Source organism: Sturnus vulgaris, chromosome 20 (genome assembly GCF_052056855.1).
Source record: "Sturnus vulgaris isolate bStuVul1 chromosome 20, bStuVul1.hap1, whole genome shotgun sequence".
Classification (NCBI taxonomy): domain Eukaryota; kingdom Metazoa; phylum Chordata; class Aves; order Passeriformes; family Sturnidae; genus Sturnus; species Sturnus vulgaris.
This window is the reverse complement of record NC_142262.1, coordinates 2,815,818-2,839,727: the sequence shown is the minus strand read 5'-3', so window position 1 is coordinate 2,839,727 and position 23,910 is coordinate 2,815,818. Positions and strand designations below refer to the sequence as shown.

Genomic DNA, 23,910 nt, shown 5'->3' with positions numbered 1-23,910 from the left:
CAGAGGTTTGTGATGGGGGTGGAGGGGGGAGAACCTACACAAAAAATACTTTTTGTTTCCTCTTCACCATCCTTTGTACCTCCAACTCTTTCAAATTGTTTCCCAGGCTTACAGGTGGCAACACCTATTTTCATAATCACCAGGTTCAATTATTTAATGCTTTATCTGTGTCTCTTCTTGTCAAGGAACAGGGGTTTATTCTTTTTATCATTTTTGACATGGGGAGTGTTCAGTACAAATGCTTGTTTTGGCCCACTGATCCTGATTTTCTTCTTTGTAATGTAATTTCAGGGTTGGGAAAAATACTCAGGAAACGTTTGGGTGGAGACAAGAAAGTTATGTTCAGCAGTGCTGTGAAATGTAAAGGAGGGGAAAAAGCAGAAGTGGAGGAATTATTGCATGATACAGACTTGGGAGCTAAGGAGCTGCAGCAGCAGACACTGATGGGAGCTGGAACTTGGTCATGAAACTCAAGTGGCCTTTGTTGGTAGCACCTGCTGAAGGATTGAAAGGGGGTTTTTACTACTTTGTAGGAATGATGTGGTTAATCCATAAAAATTCTCTCTTACCACTGTTCTTGTGTGAATCTAAGCTTGCATTTCCAGCAGGGAAATGTGGTTTAATTTCTGTTTATCTTCTGTACCATGAGAGGATGAAACGCTGCGGTTGGCTTTGGTGCCAGGCCTGCTCTGGTCCATCTGGAAGGGGCTTTTTCAGGGAATTAAGGAACCAGATCACTTTGGTAGGTGTTGAGAGACCCCTGCTCTGTGCTGGGGAGGAACAATGGTGTGTTTTGTGCGTGGCTCTTGGAATAGAAGGGAGTTTGTTGGGTCAGATCAAAGCATTTTCCCTGTCCTCGCTCAGAATTGTCAACGTCACCACTTGTGCTGCCACCTGACAGAGGTGACATATTGGCCTCTGGAAGGGTGAGGGACATCTCACAGGTGTTCAGCTTAACTGGGGGATGTTATTTGCAATGATTCCTGCATTTAGTGATTCAGAAATAGTCAGACATACCGGGGATTTGTGCAGGAAAGGTGAGGAGGTTTGGTGTGTCAGGGACACGCTGAAAGGAGAGTGATGGGAGTGTCAGGGTCACTTGGACATCTGCCTTAAACTGGAATTTTTTGTTGAATCCTATTTTCACATCATTTTAGTGATATGGTTGGCTCACTTTTTTCTTACAGTTCTCATAATTTGTAGTGCATCTTTAAAGTCCAAAGTAAGCATTTATTCCAAGATTTTGTTCCTGTTTCCCCATTCCGGATTTTAATCTGTAGAGAGAAATGCTAACCTGCAGTGTATCAGGAGTTACAATATTCTGTTCCTACCTACAAATTGAAATTTTTTTTCCCCTATCCATGGTAACATCCACCAAGCCAGATAAAATTTCCTGCCAATACTCAGCTGACTTTGCACACTAAAGGCAAATGATAATGTCTCATATTGTCATGGTTTGGTTTTATGTGTCTTCTTATATTCAGACCTTCTGGAGACTGTGTCAAAAAAACCCACAAAGCAAGAAATTAATATGAGAGCTAAAATGTTTCTTTGGTGAATCTATTCTGTAACAATGTTGATATTGTGGTAAACATCAGTGAAAGCATTTTTAACTGAGATGGTTACTGCTTCCCATTTATTTTATTTAGGATAGCTGCTTTTACTATAAAAAAGAACAGCTAAGCTTTATGAGACATCACTGGAACCCAAGGGTTTCAGCCCTAAACAGCTAAACAATGAGAGCCTCACAAGAATTTTCAGTGGAATCCTGTTTATGCCCTTTTTAAAAAAATTATTTCTCTTTGTACTTCGTCTGGAATGTTCTTTGAAAGTTGGTGAGCATGAAGAATACGTGTCCCTTCCTGCAGATTGCAGGGGGTTATCACTGAGAACGAGGTTCTTTTGGAAGGCACAAAGCCCCTCCAGCCCCACCACGGAGCAGGATGAGCTCAGTTCTTCCACTCTTAAAATTTCCTTTCAGTACTTCCAACTTCTGTTTCTCTGCACTGCTCTCTATTTATGCTTCAGAACTTCTAAGCTTATTTTAAAGCAGACTTTTCCTTGCCTTGTTTTACTGCATATTTCTTTGGCGAGGAACTGACTGATTTAAAGTGTTTAAATAGAGCAGTGAATTTGAAGTGGAGATTCATTTTGACAGGGCTCCAGCAGACTTCCAGTTGGAAATAGAGACCCAACCAAAAACCTGGCTATTTTAGCTACCTGAGAAATGTAGTGATTGCTTCGAGATGTTCTGCTTCAAGTGTCTGAATCTAATTCTCAAATGAAATTTAAATGTAAAAAGGAAAGGGAATTTTCCCTACAAATTTCTTTTTTGTTGACTTTCATGGTGAGTGGCAGGGGTAGCAACCTGGACAATTCAGTTTCCCATAATTTTAATCAGATTGGTAATAAAGAACCAAATGAACTGATGTGTGATCCAGTTCTCCAATCTGAGAGACATTTTGGAAGTGTAGGCACTTGGAGCAGTGGCTTCACTTCTCTGCTTTATCTGAGTGGTTGATGTCACAGGACTCTGCTTGAGTACTGATTTCAAAACAATTATTGGTGTGAACATGGACTGTTCATTGTGGGGCTGAAAGATTGCTCTGCCTGCAGATTAGACATACTGATACATCAATATTTATCTGATATTTATTACAACAAAGAACCTGATACATTGATATTTATTTATCTTTGTCTTTGCTTCAAAAATAATTTGGAAAAAACCACAGCAGTTAATATTTTGTTAGCTTTTCAAATGCACTCAAATCCATTAATAAAGCAAAAGGGAACTTTTGGATCTTGCAGTGTTTGGTTTCAGCTGTCACATGTCCCTCCTGGTTCCAGCTTCATCTGATTCGGTGCCACTTGCTTTTGAAGTATCCACTGAGAACACTCTCAGAGAGAAACTGGTGGCTTTTTTTTTTTTTTTTCCCTTCTTTAAATATACTTTAGCTCAACTTTGTTCTACTTGCAGCTGTTAGATTTGAAAGTATATTTTGAAGAAAAAAAAAAAAATAACTCCAGCAGCACCAGAGTTCCTATCTGCTGGGAGCAGCTGCTTTCGGCACTTCAAAGCCAGTGGACAGCACAGTGAAGGCCTCAGCCTTTCCTGCCTTTGAAATGGTTGCAGTATCTGTAGTTGGGCTTTATGGCACTGTCAGCACAGGAAGAAAGGTTGTTTGGGTTTTTTTTGCACTCCCTCCCTTTTTTCTTTTTTTTTTTTTTTTTCATTTTTTCCCCCCTACTTTCTAATTACATCCTCAATTTAGCTCAAAATACCTGGGAAGTGTTTCTGATGAGTTCATCTTCTACAAGCCCAAGTGTTGGAAAGGACAGGTCCCCACGCTTTTCAGTAATAGATTTTAGTCAAATTGGACAGAAAAGTTCAGGAATTTGCTGGGTTTTTTCTCATATCCTTGTTTGTTGAGCACTTTCTGAGAGCACATCTCTCGTGGGGAGTGGTGGTTCCATGGCAGAGATGGGACAGGGCTTCATGCAGGGACATTCCCCAGCACATGCAACACCTTTGTTTCAGGCAGATTTTCATAAATTGTCGAGAATGGAACATTTTCAGTGAACTTAATGTGATTCTAATGCTTAAATGACATTAGCTTGTCCTTTTAAAAAAACCCAAATCATTAATAATCACTGTGATCATAGTTACACCCATTTTTTGCTGTAAACAGTTGCTGAAGTGACTGAGTGAATGTGAAATAAATGAGATGCAAGATTAGTAAGAGAGCCAAAGCCTAGGAAATGTTATTTTCCAGCAGGGAAAGAACACACAATGAAACAGTTGATGAGTTATTGTGATAGCAGGATGGGGTTACCTATGAATTATGGCCATACTCTCTGAGATTAGATGCCAACATAAATATATAAATAATCCTTTTGGTTTGCTTCATCTTTAACTGTGTTTATTCCCTTCAAAATAATTATTCATGCTTCCATAGGAAAGTGGAAAGTTGTTACATGATAGCTGAAGAATCTGCCTGTATCTCAGGAAATCCTTTCCTGTGACATTTATTGTTGGGTTCTGACTTCTGTAAAAGTTATGAAGAAATTAGAGTTGTCATCTTGTCCTATATATCCAAACAGGGAAGAAAGAGACACCTTCAGGTAAATTTTCCTGGGTATTTAATGAAATCACTTTGAAATCGTGCTAAAGACAAGTCAATAGACAATGCCTTTAAGTTGGGAGCAAGACAAAGGTGTGGTTGAGTTTAAATATGCTTTTTATAATAAAGTGAGGTGAAGAAGTGTAAAATAGCTGGTTGAAAGTGAAAAAAACATGTTTGTAATGTTACCTGCCAGCAGCAAGGACAATATCTGAGGTGCTGCTGGGACACTGTTCTTGTTTTAGCAATGTGCTGGAGCAGAGCAAAGTGTTATTGAGAGAAGAAGAACAATATTCTGTATATCCTTTTGTCTTTTATAACTTTCTAGTGAGGTTAATTTAAAGAAAAGAATGAGGTTCTCTCAGGCAAAACATGAATTTAGCAATTAACACTAATAGAGATAACAAGCTCAACCTCCAGCTCACTTTGTCCCCATGCCCTTGCTCTGTTAACAGTTCCTGCCACTGCCCTTCCATCCTAGCTTTCCTTCTAGCCTCATTCTTCATTTTCTGTTTTTCTGGCTTCTCTTTTACCAATCTGTTACCCATCCCAGTGAAGGAAACACTTTCCCTGTTTGGAATCTGCTGTTCCTCAGGCAGACCAATGGCCCAAGCATTTCTCAGCTGTACATTAACCTGGCCATTTGTTTTCAGAGATCCACAATCCATTTTTAGTATGCTGGTTTAGTTATGAGGAGAGAGTCTTTGTGAAAAGCTTTGTTCCTCTTCTCTTTGTCTGTACTCTAAGATAATTGAAATACAGTCTGTTCTTGCAAGGAGGCCAAATGAGCACGTTAGTAGAAGCTCTAAATTTTTCATGTCATCGGCAACAAGCTGCATAAATTTCATTTAATAAATTAATCTAGGATGCATAAACGTTTCCTTTGAACCATCCTAAGACACAGATGAATACCATTTGTGCAGAATATCTGAGGAATAGTTTCTTCAATCAACATCAACTTTTTACTTTATAGCTAAAACTCACAAATGGGAAAAGGAGACGAATGTAACCTCCAAGTGAAGAGTGGGTGGAAATCTTCTCATGGTGCCATTGCTGTTTACAGAATTGTTAACCAGACAGATGGGTATTTGCACGGTCTCCTTCAGGCATCTGACTCGTGTGTGATTCAGAGTTAAAAGCCTGAGCTCCCTGTGTAGTCAAAGACTCCACTTTGAGGGGAGGAGGGAGAGGGAGGCGATTCCAGAAACGCAGACGGGTGCCTGCGGTAAACAGCGAGGCGGGCTGGGAAGGCAGCTCTGTGTTCAAAGAAGTCCTTGGATAAACTGAATCCCTAAACAAAGACTATACACAGCAAATTCTGCACCAGAGCCTGCTGCACACAGGCATTTGCAGCGACTCAAGGTCTGTTAGTTGGAGAGAAATATTTCCCTTTGCAGCCTGCGGTGGGTTTGGTGGTGTGGGTGGGATGGGGACAGGAGGGACCTCCTGATGTTCATCGTGGCACCAGCTTGGATTTAATCACAGGGATGCAACTCCATTTCCAGGATATTGTTAAAAAGAAGGCTGGAGAGGGATTTTTCATGTAGTGATGAGACAAGGAGGAATGGCCTTGAGCTGAGGGAAGGCAGGTTTAGATGAGATATTAGGAAGAAATTCTTTACCATATGGGTGGTAAGGCCCTGGCACAGGTTGCCCAGAGAGGTTGTGGGCTTCCCATCCCTGAAAGTGTCCAAGGCCAGGTTGGAGAGGGCTTGGAGCAACCTGGGATAGTGGAAGGTGTCCCTGCAATGGCAGGGGCTTGGAATTGGAGGAGCTTTAAAGGTCCCTTCCAACCCAAACAATTCCGTGGTCCTGTGATTTAAAAACAAATTTAGTCATGCCAGAAGTTTGGGAAGATGGAATGATTGAGGTGAGGTTTGGGCTGCCCATACTTTAAAAATATTAAAATTCTGAAAAGCCTTTATAAGTAAAACTGTTCTGATCAGGAATATAATTGTATATAGTTAGAGTGAGACCATTCAGGTGCATTATTTTAGGGCAGGATAAATCAAACTGCAATTTGGCTAAAGACCAGCTTGTTTCTTTGAGAGAATTTCTTGCAATTCTTAGTTTGCAGTTGAAAAAGAATTATTTGTGGTTGGTGAAAAGGTGCAAATATTACAGGAAACACAGTCATAGCAATTAAATTATTGCAGCCTGCAATGAAATAGAAAGTCATGTTCATTACTCCACGTGTACTTGCTGCTTCAGTGGTGAGTGTGGTTCTGCACAGATGGATTTTTCACTGTCCAATTTGCCCCTGGCTCATTACAGCCCTTATATCTTGAGGGACCTTTGTGTTTCAACTTACAGAAAAATCTCCCCCCAAAAAAGTGATTAAAATCTATTTAATTTGCCTGCTGCAAAGGGGTTCTGGTAAAAGGGGTTCTAGTTTTCTCTCTTAACTTGCAGTGAAGATGCTCCTTTTCTGCCCAAAGTTATGCTAAACCAGACCCTAATGTGATTAATACTCACTCCTGCAGCCTGTTAGATCAGATTACTTTTAGCAGCAGTATTTGCAGAGATGGCAATCCCCATATCCTCATGGAACACTCATATTTATTTATAGGCTTAGGAGACAGAAAATGCTCGATTTTGCTGGAGTTGTTATTTGGGAACAGATCATGTGCTGTGCCCTGCCTGGGCAGAGGCTGGGGCTGGTTTTCAGTGGAGAAATCATACAAACATTTAAATGACTTTAGGATAGAAATAGTGAAAACAGATATGCTCTAGGTGTACTACAGAGTGAGTTTAGCTCAGTTTTTTGCTGAGACACGTGCAATGCATTGGTGGCTTCTCCAGCCATCAGTTCAGTCATGCCAAAACAGTATCAAAAAATAAAATCATATAAATCATATAAAATCATCCTGCCTTGCAAAACCATGTTTTATATAGGTGTTACTTAAAATATTTCTGGAATTGCAGACATAAATTTACATGAATTTTCATACTTTGGTGTCAAATATTTATTGTAGCAGTTACATTTTTCAAAGAGGTAGTGAGCTAACTAATTTCCTTTCCCTCCTTTGGGGACTCGACAAAGAATTTCAAAGGCGTGCTTGTTCTTGAGAACAAGTTGAAATTGTTCTAAAACTGAAAAGCCTAAACTTAGCGTGTGATGTAAAAGCAAAAAATTGGGTAATAGAAGGCCTTGTCTAAATTAGGGACTTCCAAAAAGTATTTGCTGGTGTTGATTATATTACAAATCTTTGGCTTCTGAAAGCATCTCCTGCGATCAGCGGGCTGTTTATCGTCAGTCTTTGTTCTTCAGGCGTGCTAACAGCAGCAGGATTTCACCTTGGCTCTGTATTACACTGCCTCTTGTTTTAGCAAATTGTCCTGAAGCACCTCCGTGTGTGAGTGCAGTTCCATCTGCCTGTGTTCATCAGCTGCATTGTCACTGGCCTGGCCACCAACCACGCTGCCACATTTGTTTGGCACCTTTTCGTCTGTGTGTGTGAGTGAACAACGAGACTGTCACAGTCCTTGCAGTAATCTTTTTTAGCTCTTTGTTAGGAATTTCGTTTTCTTCTTGACATCCTTTTTTCTGCAAGAGTAAGGAAATTTAAATTTCGGTTAAAAAGCTGAATTTTGAAGAAATAGTGTAATTAAAAGCTAAATTTAAAGTAAACAGTGTAATTCTGGTGACGATTAAGTAAATTACCTGTTGGCCGTTGCCTTGAATGTTGTTCTATCACACTGTGTGGAAATAATTTAAAAGTGCTAAGAATTTAGCTAAGAAGAGATCATAATTTTCAAATATTTGTGGCACTTGATAACAGCAGTAGTAAGAAAGGCTCTCTTAGGTCAGACAGACATTCCTGCTTGGTTTTGTGTCCATGGCTGGAGACAGGAACAGATGCACAGGGAAGAGAATAAGAGATTTTCATCTTTGAGAGGACAAGATGAGGAAACATCCAAGGCACAATGAATGCCCTGTGATTATGGTAATAGGGCACACACGATTATTTAATGAATGTTTCTTTTCAGCATCGCCCCTAATGCCCATTGTGAATGTCGTGTTGCTTGTCTGGCTGAAATGTATAGCACCTTCCAGTGCCTGTCCTCTGGACAGAGCTGGATTGGAGCAGCCACTTGAATGTGATCTGATGGAGTGCTCAGCATCAAGGGGTAGATGCAGCAAGATCTCAACACGACAGAATTTTTGAAGGAGGTGGTTTTGTTATATCATTCATAAAGGCGCTCTCTACCTCAAAGAGGAGACAGAATCTCTCTGATTTGTGAAGAATTAATGCAATTTTCATGCAGTTTCCTGTGATGAAGAAGTCCTGTTGTTGCTGAAAAACAGCATGGATTTTCTCTTTCCTTTTTTGATATATGTTAATTTTTTTTTTCCTTTAAAAAAACAATACAATGCAATAACAATACAAGAATGAGAGAGGGAGGAGTGGAAGAGAAGCCATAGTGCTTGGCAGCAGTTCTGAGGAGAGCAGGAGCTTCAGGGAGTGCTCACCAGGGCAGGGAATGGCTGCTCAATCACTTTGTGTTATTTATTCTGTTGGTTGGGAATGTGGAATAGCTGCTAATGTTCGTTAGGGAAGATGGCTTTGGAGGTCTTTGAGGGATGGAAATGCTCTCATCCTCATCCTTTCTCTCCTCTCCTGTTTCTCCACCTCTGCTCCCTGCCAGAAACATCTTAAAATATGAAATGAAAACCATCTTAAGGGATATGTAGCTTTAAATGAGGAAGGTTTTAAAATTTTTCTTCAACAAATTTGCGTTTTGTAAAACACCTCCCTTTCTCTCCCAATGTACCAGCTGGGGGCTCCTGCTGAAGGATCTTTTGCTCGTTCCACCTATTAAATTAAAAAACTTTGTGTCTATAAATGCTGTTAAGTGAAGAGATTACTTAAACAAAACAATTTAATAAAGGTGTAAAGAGTTGGAGAAGAAGGATGTGTCCCCTGCTCCCTCTGGGTCACATTCCCTGCCTGCTGCCCTGTCTTCTGGTAAAAAAGTGACATCTCAAATAATTGAAGCTCCCCACAGCAAACTGCCTTAACCCAGACCTACGTGGAACAACCAGCTGAAAACCCAGTAATCGGGACAGCCAAATGTTTGAAGGAAAAGGCCTCTCCTGTTGGCACGATTCTTTATAATCAGGTCTGATTTATGAAGGAACACTAAACATTTTTTCTCTACATCAGGCAAAGGCTCTACAGTTCTTTCAGGGAGCACCAGCTCTTTCTCTTAGACACAGGATGGACACCACGAGCATCCAAGAGAAACCAGTTTTGTTCAGAAACCTTGGGCAAAACCCTGGTGTAAAGAACTTTGTGTGAGGATCCCAGGCCCGGCATGGAAAATGTGAGGGGTTAACCCCTGCAGGGACTTCAGGCATCTCTTAATGAGTTCTTTAGTGTTATTAAATAGTGTAGATACGTTAAACCATGCAATGTTGCATCTGTTCTCCTCGCTCCGTTTGCGGAAGGATGCTCCCAACCGCAGCACGGATGGCACATTTCCCTTTTAAACTTGCACCATGCTGATCTGCAGTTTGAGAAAATGCCTTTTTTTTTAAAAGTTATTTTAACTTAGCTTCAAATTTTCCCTGCAGAAGCCGGGCAGCCAGCTGATATCATTCTAGAATTGAATGCTACAGCTTTAAGATAAGGTGCCGGGCGCTCTCGGCGCTCACACAGCGGCTCCTCCCGTCCGCTCTTTTTTTCCTTTCTCATGCTGAAAATACCCCACCATGTTCACGATAAGAGATTTCTCTTTTTTTTTTTTTTTTTTTTTTTTGTTATTTTTCTTCCTTTCACCCCCTTCCTCCTTCTCCGAAATCCACCAAAACTGAAGAAAAATCCAAGTGACTGTTCTTAGCAGCTGTGTGGCCCGGAGTTCAGTGGGGAAGCGGCTTCCTGCCGTCCCTATTCATCACCTGCTTCAAAGGCGGCCTGGCCGCTCCAGTGTGCAGGCCAGGTAGGGTGCCTTTGTGCGCAGGCGGGAGGATTAATATCAAAGCTGCAGCAACCAGGCCCTTGGTCTCGGGCTGCCATTCAGGCAAGCGGGGAGAGGCTAAGAGTGGCCAAGGTCACAGCATCCAGTGTGGTGCGGACTGGGAACGGCTCCTGAGAATAGAGGGCTTCTTATGAAATCATGGTGCAAGCTTGCGGCACAGCAGGTGCCCTTCTGGAACACATACATCTGTTTATGTTGGGATAGCGTAGCTGACAACGGGATAATAGAGCTTTGTTTTTTTTTATAATTTTCTTGCTCTTTTTTTTTTTTTTTTTTTTTTTAATTTAAGAGGGGAAAAAAAAAAAAAAAGACAACTCTACGCGCCAGCGTTGAGGAATATCGCAGGAAGAGTGTTCGCTTTGGAAATCATAAAGAAATCTTGCAAAGCTTTAATTGCTGGGGTGGGGGGTTGTGTGTGTGTATACTTAAGCGAAGGGGCGAGCAGGCTGCCTATTAACCATTTAGGATCCTCAGCCCTGCTGAGGAGCAGCAGCGGGATACGGGGGCACCCGCCACACAATGCGACAATGCCTCCCCTTTTTTTTTTTTTTCTTTTTTTTTTTCTTTTTTTTTTTTTTTATATTATTTTTTCGTACGCTTCCGACATTTGTACCAACAAATTGGGTAAGGATGCGCTGGATTTGCTCGGTTGTCCCCATTGTTGGGATTGTCTGGAGGAATTCTGTCACGCTAACGGTGGCTTTTTAAGAGGTGAGGTAATAGTGACGTAAAAATAAAATTGCCAACTTGATGAAATTAAGGGGGAAATTAAGCTGTAGACGAGTTGTCATGACGACAAGGATGTTCTATTGATGAACTGTACTCCTCCCTGTCCAATCAGATAGTGGAGCTGAAGCTGGAGCATGAACAGGAGAAGACGCACCTATTCCAGCAGCACAACGCAGTGCAGGACTGCCTGGTCCGAGACCATCAATGGGAGATCGAGAAACTGGAGAAGCAGCTTCGCGGTGCCATGGCAGAGCACGAGAGCCAAAGTCACGAGAGCAGGAAACGAGACGGCCAGGTAACGATCGATAACGCTTGAAAGGCGTCCGCTTATTAGAAATTGCTGATAATGAGTGTTTCCTGTTTGCCAGCATTGTTGGTGGTGCTCGCTGGGGGAGCATTTGCGAAACTGGCACATAAACGTGATTTCGTTTTTCTTTTTTTCCCCTTTTTTTCTTTTTCCGCTTTCCCCCCTCCCTTCCCACTGCTGAATAGGGCTTTAACTGCAAAAACCACAGGTAGCCAGATTAAAAATCCCATGGTGCGCTATAACTCGGCCTATTTATAATCTTGTCTCATTTTCTTTCATGATGGATTTGTTTAAGAAAAAAAGGTATCTGTTCTTTTTCCCCCCCAGCCCTCACACTCACCCCTCCTTTTCTCCTTCCTGGGCAAATCCATGTGAATTATATCTGCTTCGTTCGTGGTCTTTTTTTTGTTTTAAATCTCTGCAGGTAACTCACAAATGGCTTTATTTCCTTTTGTTCACGTCTTTTTTGTTTCAGTTTTTGTATTCTAGATTTGCATTGTGGGTTTGGTTCCGTGTGTCGGATGTTTGATAAGATGATGTGGGTTTGGGGTCGCTTACCATCACGTTTATTTTCCTACACACACGCACCCCTCCCATCCTCCATCTCTGTGGTCACTGTTGGAAGCCATTTGGCAGAATAACCCCCAGCTGGGGTAGCATTTGACTCTTCAAACTTCTGGATGAAATGCACACTGTCAGCATGGAAAATGATCTTTATGAGTTTTCACTTCAAAAACCATCTTACTGCCTTTTTTTCAATGTATTTTGTAAGGATGGCGTGGTATATTTTCCTAAGAGCCTTTATTAAAAAGGCCTGCAATGGCAATATTCTAAAAACTAAGGTGATTTTCTAGTTTCAAGAGTTTATAGAAAATAATCTTTCCTGATCAGCGTTAGAATTGCTTATCACGCATGGATTATTTTATACCCAAACTGGACATTTTGGGAAGGCATCTTTAGTGACACGTTTTCCGCACACCACCACCTTCCCTATGAGATGTTAGGCTCAGACTAAGAGGCATTTTCACTCTACTTCCCTCTAGACTGGTAGGCTGTGGCTTTTACTAACACCTCTGATGGAGCTAAATGAAACTGAATTGAAAATTTACTTTTGAAATCAATTGGTTTTTTTGCTTTGGACGGCTCAGACTATCGAAATCTGGCTCAAGGAAGTCTCCATTAGGAAGCAAACGGCATCTTGGGGGAGGTTGAGAGGTGCATATTGCAAAGCCAGGACTTATTTCTCCATTTCCACCATTGTGGTTTTCCAATGAAAACGGGATATACTTTGTGAGAACACTTGGGAAGGGGATACTCAGGTGGTCTCTGAAAAAAAAAAAAAAAAAAATTAGACCTCGCCTTTTATTTTCCGCTGCATTGTAAGAGCGAACAAAGCCTTAAATGGTTCAAGGGATTGATTTTTATCTTTGCATTTTTTTCTTTTGGCCCAAGATAGATTCATCTCAGCTCTGGATCTGTTTGTGAGTGTCCTTTCAGAGTTATAGCCTCCTCTCACCTGCATTTCTGCTGTTGTTTTTTTATTGTTGCGGACAAAGGCAGAGCTGTAACTCCCACGTTAAAAAAAGGCAGTTTTGGAATTTTATAGAATTATTCTGTCTGCACACCAGTGCTCATCCCAGTTCTTGTATTGCTCTGTAACACTGAATACAAAAGGAGAGGGACTCTCTTCAGCAAATCCTGAGAACTGGGAGGTGTCTCTAAGTCCAGCTCTGGTTTGTGCTCTTGGGGGTCTTTTCTGGCAAAGGTTGGAGCCCAAAGTTTGGTTCTGCTTTCTGTCTGCAGGGAGATCAACCATGCTACTACAGGTGCTTTGTGGAAAGCTGGGAATTTTCACAGCTATTGGGGGAATCGGAACAGTCTGAAAAGCAGAGTTTGGCCTTTTTACAGAGCTTTTCTTTGTAGTTTGAATATCCCTGTACAGTCATTTGAACATTGATGCCATGAGAATGACATGTAAATCAGGGAAGAAAAGGCAGTTGCTTTGCCTAGAAGAGCTGTTGTTTGTTTAAATTCTAGTGAGACTCTCCCAGCTTTCAAGGACGCAGATTTTTCCATTTGGGAAAACAAATTTCTCTTCTCTCCTTCCTCTGGTCTTTGTATTCAAATCCACCTCTGTCTTTGCAGTGGGCTCAACAGACAATGTGTTTCTTGTGGAATTACAGCGCAGATTTTGAATAATTTTTTTTTTTGATCTTTGCCTATTTTTACTAAAAATGCGTGTTTTGGACAACTGATTTGATCTGAACCGTTTGTCAGGCTCTTAACAAAGGTAACCCAGTCTTTAATGGGTATTTAACAGCACTGCATTTTAAAAACCTGTTAAATTGGAACCATCTTTGACAGCAGTAATTTTTAGGAGTCCTTTGTGTCCCAGCGAAGGTGAGATGAAATAGGAGCGGAGGCCATTTTGCTTGGCGAAATGAAAAGTGGATTTGCTGGGTTATTCGAAAAATTTAAATAATAATTAGTGTTAATCACATATGAGTAGCTTGGTTTGAAGGACCTATCTGCTCAGTGTTGGGTGAATGATGTGAAAGCACCGTTATTAAAGGTATTCACTGAAGTATTTCTTAAATCCTTTTCCATATGAAAGAGTAGCGAATATGTATTTCTTAATATATGTGGTTAAAATATGGATTTCTCACTATGTTCCTGAAGATGACTATGACTGAGCAGATCAATTTCTTTTACTAATACTGTAAAGATTAATTTAGTTTTTTTACTGCATATCCAAGGTCTCTACTTTCACATAGGTCTTCAGATACTGTAAAAGACACAGTACAAAACAGTTATATTTTATTCAAATATAAATACATTTATTAATGCTTTAATCTCAATTAATGTATAAAAATTAAAATTTGAGTGCCTTGCCAGATTTTAATTAAATATAAAACAATGTTATTTCTTGGTGAAGTATAAGTTAATATATTTTCAAGAAAGGAATTTGATTGAAGCGTATCACCTTTTGTGTTGATGATAAATCTCTGGATAACGATTGCATTCCGCTTAGATTTCTCCATTTCTAGGAGTCTTGCTCTGATTTTTTCACCTGGGGTTGCAATGCTTGGGGAGGAGTGAATTGACTTGTAGGTCAATAAAAGTCAAAGCAGTACAAAGGCTTTTATGCCATGCTGTGTTCTTGTAGGCTTTTAAGTCCTGTAGGTTTTCTATGAACTGCCATAATGTTGTTATTCTTTAAACAGTAGCTAATCACACAGGATTATGGTTTTTTAAATGGTAGTTTTGAATCACTACTTTTATTTAATTTAGATATCTGGATTTTCTTTAGGAGCATTCTTAAGTTTGCTCATTCATTCCGCACCTCCCTAAGTAATTTTAGTTTATCCATCAGTTCACAAAACAGGGAGCTCCTTGCATGATGGAGACCTTCCTTTGTTTTAATAAAAACAGTCTTGCTACGGAATCAGTGATTTTCTGAAGCAAGACTTAGGTCACAGAGAATATATCCAGTTTGCTTGGAGAAATGAAATAGCAAGGTAAGGAAATTTTGATAACTGAAAGCAGAGGGGCTGAGGTGTCTGTGGTGCCAGTTGTGCCCTCCTATTTCCCCTTTATCCTTTGAATGTCCTTCTCTCCCCAGCATCTGCCCCGTGCCCTCAACCAGCTCAAAGATTTCCATGTTCCAGCTGCTGTACAGAGTTGGATCATTTTCCTGCTCGCCCTTCCTCTGCTGACCTTTGGGCAAGAAGAAGAAATAAAATGTACCCCTGTAACATCAAATACAGCGCTTGGCACTAAAGGAGAGGAAAGAAAGTTTTCCATGAGGAAGCTGAATCCTCTTTCCAGGCTGTGTTCTGAGATAATTGGCCAGGCCACTGTGTTCGTGCAGTTGTAATTGGGTCAAGAGCAGCGGAGTGCTCGGGCACGTTCTGCCCGCGTGTGTCACCGATGTCACCGTGTTGAATTTTAACAGGCAACGTTTGTGCTCTCAAAAACGAGGCTGCTCTAAGAGATCACTGCTCTTTTGGGGTGTCTTGGGGCTCTCAAGAAACCCTTATTGGTTGGGAAAGGAAAGCCTTGAGTAGTTCTGAAGCTGTGTGAAAACAAACTTTGAGAGCGGAGCTTGTTACAAAAAACCCCAACAAACAGGCTGGAGGTGGTAAGAAGAGTTAATAAGGTGTTATCCCATGGCTGAAGGATCAGTTTCCTTTTTCTTCTCTTGCTTTGTGAACTTTCCATAATCCCCTTGGCCTTTACCATCCTGGTTTGCTTTCCCTTCTCAGAAATCAGCAGCTTCTCCCCTGGTTTCCCAAGTACAGCACATCCCATCACTTCTTTTCTGGCTTCTCCTCTTGGTAAATTTATTTCTTTGCACTTGGGATCAACAATCTTTCTGCAGCTATTGCTTTGCACCTGGTTTTGTCTGAATTGATTTGAGCCTGTGGAGTTAAAATAAAAAACCAGTAGCAATCACTATTTTCATTCCAGCAATGATAGTTATTTTCATTCCAGCAGGTTCTTGGTATATGTTTGTGGTTCTGTGTAGATAATTAGTGTATCAGCCAAGTGGGGGAACAGAGGACATTTATCTTGGCTCCATAAATGTATGAAGGCTGGCTGTGCTGCTGTGAGTCTGCTGCAGAACTCTGACTGCTATTGACAAGAGAAAATACAGAAAAAAACCCAGTGGAGACATTACCTACTTGTTTAGTGATAGCTGAATACTCAACTCATGCCCAGTTTCTGTCTGTATGCAAAAACTGCTGCAACAGTAACTTTGCAGTACTATATTAATAAGAAGGATTTGGGGAGCATTTTTTTTCAGAATAGGAGATTCTCTTCAACTTTGATCTGAAAGAACCTATTGTTACTTACAGATAAGTCACTGATCAACTCTTCTGCTTCATGTAATTGTTTTAGTATCTCCAGACACCTGTTCCCACATGGTTATTCTCCCAGTATCAGTGGAAGAAATTTGCTTGAGGGGATCTGGAGGGTACAGATAGAAGTAGCCTGGGAAACATTCAGATGCTGACAGAGCAACTGAAGTCACTTCTGTTTACAATTTGGAGTAAATAAATTGTATGACTCATTTTTTTCTTTTACTTCCTTTCCTTTTCTTAGCAGAAGATGTCTTAGACATGGGAAGAAATGCACTGCTTGCAATGCAGGCTTTCTGTGCAGCCACTCTGAATCCTGGAGTTGCAATCTAAATATTTGTTTGTTGTATTTTACTTGGAGAGTGGCTCTTGGGCTGCCAGTCAGACTCCTGTAGACAGACAGCCGTTCCCTTTTAGCCTTTCCCAAACAAAAGCTTTTGGCTATATTGCAGCATGTTTAATTTACCACCAGTCAGCCCAGGATAATGAACATGATTGTTGATGTAAAATATTTAAAGTACCAAATATTTGTTGCAGCACTTGTGTGGTTTTCCTTGGTTGTTATTCCCAGTCTGCTGACTCAGGGCTGCCCCATTGATGGGGAATATCTGCTGAAATCAGGGATCTGGTGGTGGGTCCCATGGAGATGTTCACACTGGGCTTTCACTCAGAGCATTGCTGTGAAATGGTCAAATGCAACAGTTTCTTGTGGAAATACTCAAATACTGTGAACCACAGAGCTGGCTTTCCCTTGAGTGAATGCAAGGGAGCTGTGGGAAGAATTTGGGCTGCAGCATTGGCATAATCTTGGAGATAAGAGTTAAAAATGAGCCTTTGCTCTGAACTGGAGCAGACAGTGCAGGCTCAGTGTTCTCTCCATCAGGGTCTGGGTCTCCTGAGCACATCCCCATCCCTGCTCAGGTGAGCCCACCTTGCCACGTTTGTGTTCCTGTGTCCCACTCTGGCTGAGCTGCTGCCTCAGGCTGGGACACCTTTCAAACACCTGTTGATCCAGCTGTGAACATCTGCCACTTCCTCACTTCATGCACCCTTCAAAGTGTCCTTGTGCCACAGTGAGTGATCATCTCTGATATCTCCAGCGTTTTTCCTCGACTCTCACTCTTTTCATTAGGACTGAAATTGGATTGTGAGGAATTTGGGGTGGGAGGTGTGACTTCACTCTCTCCTTTTATGCTTCAGTCAGCTCAGCACTTGAAATATTTAAAGACTTTTTGGAAGGCATACATTATAGTGCACAAATGGTCATCTGCTGATTAAAAATGTTAAGTTAACTTAGGAGACAACAGACATTTTGTGCTGTCTACAGTGTATGTAAAAGAGAAAGCAGTTGCCATAGAAACTAGCTCATCACATAATATGAACTCTGAATCTGAGATGGAGTTCTTTTCAGCAAAATGGACTTTCTGTTTCTATAATATGAAATTGAATATATCTGGTAGTTATTATAACATTGCAATCAGTGTTTTAATATTCTTTTTTGTTTCATTTTAAATATTGGCAGCTGAAGGTGGAGTGTATAGTTTCACTCGTCTAGGGGGCAGGGTGTAGATTGTATGGCAGTAATTTTATTTTATACCAGCACTCCTTAATTAGGAAGAAGTGATTATTTCCTGCCTAGATGGTAATAAACATAGATTCATTTCTTTGAATAGAAATGAGATCAGTTTTGCTCATCAGTGAGATTTAAAGTATCTTTATGCCAGGTTTTAACACATCCACTAGGTGTGGCTTTGCAGGCAGGGTTTGTGTGTGATGGCTGCAAGGAATGATTAACACTAATAGACAATAAGTTGTACATGGTGTGAAATCATTTCTCACATTAAAGTTACATTAAGGAATCCTGAAGTCAGAAATGATCAAGTACAAACAGGTGCATGTACAAACAGGTACTAACTGCAGCATCTGAGGTGGTGTAATGTGATTTTTAAGCAGAGAGACAAGAATGCTCTGTTAGTCTGCAGAAATAGTCAATTTACAATAAAATCTGTTTATTTTTATTTGATTGAAGGAATCTGTGCTTTCTGTGTGAAGATTGGTATATGGCAAAGCCAGACTCTGAATTTGTTTATTGATATTAATTCAGTAATATCAATGGTGTAGTTTCTGTGATATTGGATTGTTCCAAATGTTACAAACTAAACTTCTTCAGTAAATGTCTGCTGCACAGAGGAGAGAATGCTTGCTCACGACTTTATTAATGGTTTTTAGTTCTTTTGGAAATGTGTTTGAGACAGTTGTTGAATAGAAGGAAGTTGACTTCTCCTAGTCCATAGAACAAGTGCAGCAATTTGGAAAACAGCAGTGCCATCCACTTCAAACATTCCCCTGAGTGCTGAAGGGACATCCTCTAATGGGAGACCAGCATTCATTGAGGAGTTTTTTCCCAGCATCATAGAATAATTTGGGTTGGAAGGACCTCTGGAGGTCACCGTGCCCAACCTCCTGCTCAAAGCAGGTCTGACTTCAAAACCACATCATGTTGCTCAGGGCCAAGTCCAGCTGAGTTTTGAAAAACCTGCACTGGTGGAGATTTCACTGCCTTCTTGAGCCATATGCTCCAGTGCTTTACCAATCCAGTGTGAAATCCCTTTTCCTGGGTGTGCAGCTGGAATATCTGTTGTTAAATTTTGGATCTGTAGGTTCTTCTTCCTTCAAGAAGAGTCTGCCTCTGTCTTCTCCACAGTTCCTTACGCTCAGTCGCAGACAGCAAATCGATTTCTCTTTGGTGTTCAGTTCTCCAGGCTGAATAAACCTGGCTTGCTGAACTCCCTGCAGCCCATTCCTGAGCCTGCAGTGTTTGAGGTCCCTGTGGATGGCAGCCTGCTCTCCACACTGCCTGCTTACCCAGGAAATGCCATCCACAGTGTGGCACAGAGTCATTGTGTCCATCATCCAGGGCTTTGGAGCTGGTGTTCAGCTCTATCAGCTTGCTGTTCCCAGTGACCCTTTTATGCTTCCTGTGCCTGGAAATTAATTTCATGGGGTTTTATGCCATCATTTTCCAGGGATGGAGGTTAGGGTGTTCTGTCTGTGATTATCTACTAAGGTACTATGTATTGCAAATGAAGTAGTTAAATTTCTTAGAGTGTGCTTTTTCTCTCATCCTCTTTTCTAAAGAAAGATTATCCAAAATCAATTTGGTTTCTCTTCCTTAGGTCATCAGATGTTAATTCCATTCACTCACTGCCCCCATAAATCAAGTTTTGAACAGTAGTCTGGCTGTTAAATGATATATATCTTGATAGGAGAGATTCTATGATCTGCTTAGTTCCTCAGTTCAGAGGTATTTTAAATACCAAGTGAGAGAATGAGACACTGGGCGAGAAATGGTGACAATCTGTAGTTTGGAATGTTAACACCACTTGTTTTGGCAGCAATACTGCTCGTAAAACAATAAGATCCATATGGATGCTAATTTTCCCAATTTTGAGTAATAAATACAACCTCTTTATGGTTTAAGTAATGATATTACTCAATACCACTGCAGGGTCCAGTAGATGGTTTCATGATGAGGTAATAAATAGCGATTTTGGAGAGCTGATTTATTTGTGTTTTTCTTTTATGTGGTTTCTGATGGGGGAAGAAGAAATCCCAGAGCCAGTGCAAAGCCTTGCCCTCTCCTGTAGCTGACATACTTTGGCTGAAGATATGTCAGCTGAGAAATATGAGCCCATCCATACAGCTCCACACGCTCCCACATTAAAGTGTTATAAAGGAACCTTCAAGTGGAAAACCAGTAACAAATTACAGCTGAGATGCTTATGGCAAATTGCACTGCCCTGCGTGCCCCACCACTGCTCTGCCTGCTCCTCCACACGCTGCTTTAGCCAGGAAGAAAAATGGGAGCCTCCTCTGCTTTTCCTCTGTTTCAGAGACAGGAGCTGCGAGGGGGAGAAGCCCCAGGCCCCCATGGTGGGTTCTCTGCAGGGCTGGGATGATGTTGCTGGCACAGGCACAGCTTCAGTGTTTCAGCAGTAAAATCTCTGCAGCTGTTTCCCCACTGGCCCAACCCCGGCGTCTGTAGCAACTCCTCAAAGTCTTTGCTGCCTCAGAAGTATGGAATTTGCTGTCCCATCCCATGGAGGGGCAGCCAAATGCTGTGTGCTCTGTAGCCCTGCTCCCACCCCAGTGCCATGCCCAGTGTGTGCTCCCAGCTCCAGGACGCCCAGATCCTCCAGCCCCTTTCCCACCAGAGCACCAACTCTGGGCACTGCACACCCCACACAGGCTGGGCTGGGCTTTGTCCCCTGCCAGTTCTGAGCCCTGAATAACAAAGAGGTGCCAGCAAAGGGCTCCTGACTGGGTTCTGTGGGATGTGCAAGCCAGGGGCATGGGACAGTGCAGTGCAGTGCCAGCAATCTGTTGGACCTGGGTGGTGCAGCCCTTGGGGCACTGGCTGTGTGCTCTGGGAGCACCTCCTGCAGGGATCCAGCTCAGGAGATCCCATTTCCCATCCCCAGCTCAGGAGATCCCATTTCCCATCCCCACCTCTGAACCCTGGGCTCTCAGGCAGGAGCAGCTGCCCTGGCACAGCCCTGCAGAGCCCACGTGGTCCTTGGTATCATTCCACACTTCCCGTGCTGATTCATTATCTCTTGTCTTTTCTGCTGCCATTTGGTGTTTCTGTTTACCCTCACACTCAGATAAGAGCAGGGATTTTAGGTTCTGCATTTGGGGATATTCCAGATAGAGAAAACATCATGAGTTGTCAGCTGAGGGCTATGGGCTTGTGCTGGCCTCAGACCTTTGAGCTCACAGAACTGTGCATACCTTCTCTGCAATTTGTCTTTTTCTTTTTAAAAACGTTTTTCTTTCTTTTTTTAAAGAAACAAATTAGAAAGAAAATCCATTATTTTAAAGTACAGTGATTATTTTCAGTATGGAGTCAGACAGCAGAGCTGTTCCTTGGCCCAGTCACCTTTGAAGAAATGATTGTCACCTTACCTGAAGAAAAACTGTTTCTTCATCTGAACGAGTGGCACAGACTGTGACAGTGATTTAAGGTCTTTTGTGTTGATTTCATGCAAGAAAATATTTTTCACAGTATGACTTTAAAGTAGACTTTTTTCCCCCAATTACTCTACATGTTGGCAGCAAATTAGCTTTGAGGGAATATTGTGCACATCATAGTTCTCTGTTGATGTACTGGGGAGTCATTTTTGGATCTTTTAGCTCAGTCAGACCAATGACTGACGTTGTTCATGTCTTCCCTTTCTGTGGATTTGAAAGACTTCCTTTTGACAGAGAGGGTGAGATGGAAAAAAAGCAGCCAAGTACAAGAAATGATTGGCAAAGTGATGATATCATCGAGTGTTCAAAGACTCTGCAAATTGAAGCTTATTAAGCTGACATTTTGTCTTCTATCCAGCACTAATTGGAATCATGCCTGGGTGCATGATGTGGAAGGTACTTAATACCTGAGTGTTTATCATGACAAAATGACAGGAATCGATGTCAGGGATGCTGTAGATTTCTGTTTATTGGAGAAAACAATATATTTGAAACTGCAATTACATATCTCAGAGTCATTTGTATTCACGTGTCTGAAAGTCCTCTTAAATTAACACAAATAAGAAAACTTTACTTTTGACCCCTAAAATATTTGCCTGATCATCAATATTCAGGTCTTAGAGCTGTTTCTATAGAGTTCATAAGCTCATCACTGAGGTAGTTTAAAAAAAGAAAGGCAAGAAAAAGGGACAAAACCCTCTGACACAGTGTTTTCACGTGAAACAGATCTGAAAATCCCACGAAGAGTGAACTCCGTCTTCCACACGGGTGATACAATTCTTCTAAAGCTGTCTCTGACAGCTTGAGTTCTTTTGTAGTCTGTGCTTTCTGCTGTATTGGCATCTGTAAAATGAATTTAGAAAAGAGAAACAGCAGAGAAAAGTGATTTTTGGAAAGGCAGCTGCTGCAAACACTGGAAGATTTGAAGGAAGCTGCATGTTCTCCTGCTGTATTTGGTATCCTTTGGGATTTCTGGGTTGGAGGGCACCTGTGTCCTGCTGGGGTAGCAGCAGGAGCAGTGTGTTACTCTACATCTTCATCTTGGACCTTATAAAATTCAGATCTTCGATTAAACCTCTAGTTTAGTATAAAATCAGTATTTATTGAGCAGTGGATGAAAACAATGAGCTGATAGATGGCATTGTTACCTGAATTGCTGTTTTTAAGGGAGTAGGGATTGGTAATTGCAGAGTAATACGTTTTGTAAAAACCCAAACAGAGCAGAAATCAGCAAAAAACCCACAAACAAACAAAAGGAAAAAAATATCACCCCAAAACAAATCAATAGTGTGTGGATGCTCACAGGAATTACTGTCCATTAAGTGACTGATCCAGCTGCCTGTGTGTCCCTGTGAACTCCAGCAGTCCTGTAACTAATGAGATGTTGACAAGCAGTAGTTTAGGGGCTGCTGGTAATTATTTGTATTGCTGGAATCCTCTCGGGGGTCTGAGTGTATGTTGTGTTAGTGAAAACATGGAACAACAGACAGTTCCTGTCCCCCAGAGCTGATACCATAATTGTGCTTGTGGGATGCTGCAAGTGGGGGCAGCAGAAGGTTGGGGACCCGGGATAAAAACAAGGTTCATCCCTTGGTGTCTCTGTAGGTTGGCATGGTTGGAGCAGGGAAGCAGAAGACACAGCACACGAGCTGCCTCCTTTGAGTGCCTCTAATGACATCAAAAAAATGCCCTTGCATGGTTTGTGTGTAGCTCTAAGAGACAGCTGAAGTGTGCTGGCCCCTTGCCATGCCTGCAGTGGCTGCTGCTATCAAAGGTTCTTGTGTCACTGTAAGGAAGAGGAAAAGTGTTTGACTGAGGTGGGAGATGAGCACATGAAGAACATTTTTGTCTGTTCAAAGTTTGGGAAGCCCTGTAATGATTGCCATGCTTACAGACATGCTGCTTGTTCAGCCCACTCAGGTTTGATAATAACTAACTGGAAGCCTTCTGAAGCTGTGTATTGCACGATTTCCTCATGGGAAAGCAAATGTAAAGAATAGTTTTTTATTGTACCTTTTATCTGTTGGATGCTGTTGTTGGGCAGTGCAGGAGGAGTGAAGAGTACAGGACCCAAGCTGTCAATACACTGTTGGTAATATTCGACAGAAAATGTTAATTTTTTTCCTGCTAAAATCAGTTTGGGATACATGAGGGAGTGTGTTTGTATATATATATATATACATATATATGTCTGAGTGTGTGTATATGTATTATTGCCCTCTAATGGATAGAGTCTGAATGGCTCAGCTTTGTCTGCTTATATGGGACTTGTAGCAAAACATTCTTTTCAGGATGTCTGATATTTCCCATTTTAGAAGAATTTTATAATGTTTATTCAGAATTCTGATGCATCTTTTATGGGTAGCATTCCTTTAGTTCGTGTAATTAATTTGGAATTCTGTAGAAAATCCCACAGTTTAGAGAAGTGCCTTTTCTTTGTTCTCTGAAGGTTTATTTCAGCTCAGCCGCAACTGCTTGAAATTCAACATTTTATTCTGCTATTTTTACCATAGTGCCAAAATAATTACTGAATTCTGAACAGATTTCTGTACAGCACTGACATCAAGGGCCTTTTGGATGTGCAGATCTTGCTCCTTTGCTTTCTTCCATCCAGAGCATGTCCCTGTCCCAAAACCCCTGCTGAGCACCCCGGACCTGCCCCGCTCCTGAGATGGGGATGGAAGAAGGAATGAGCTTTTTTCTGGTTCCTGGGTGTTCCCACGGGCTGCTCCACCCCATCCTGCTGAGCAGCTTCCTGCCTGCTCCCACGTGTGGTTTGTTTTCTAGGAAAACTGGCAAAACTGTGGAATGTAACATTAACTCAGACTGAGTTTTCAAAGCTACCTGAGATTCCTGATAAAGTCAAATGATCTAATGA

At 41.5% G+C, this 23,910-nt stretch overlaps 1 protein-coding gene across 7 annotated transcripts in view; it reads left to right on the top strand.

The window, feature by feature from the left end:
• The window catches only part of CEP112 (centrosomal protein 112), a 180,561-nt gene that overhangs the window by 59,935 nt on the left and 96,716 nt on the right, over window positions 1–23,910 (top strand). For all 7 annotated transcript variants that reach the window (XR_015807746.1, XM_088176357.1, XM_088176358.1 and 4 more), the window contains exon 20: window positions 10,945–11,127. Coding sequence is in view for 6 of the 7 variants with exons in the window: in XM_088176357.1 (XP_088032483.1) it covers window positions 10,945–11,127 (183 nt within the window). In the remaining variant the exon portion in view is untranslated. The remainder of the gene's footprint in view (window positions 1–10,944; window positions 11,128–23,910) is intronic.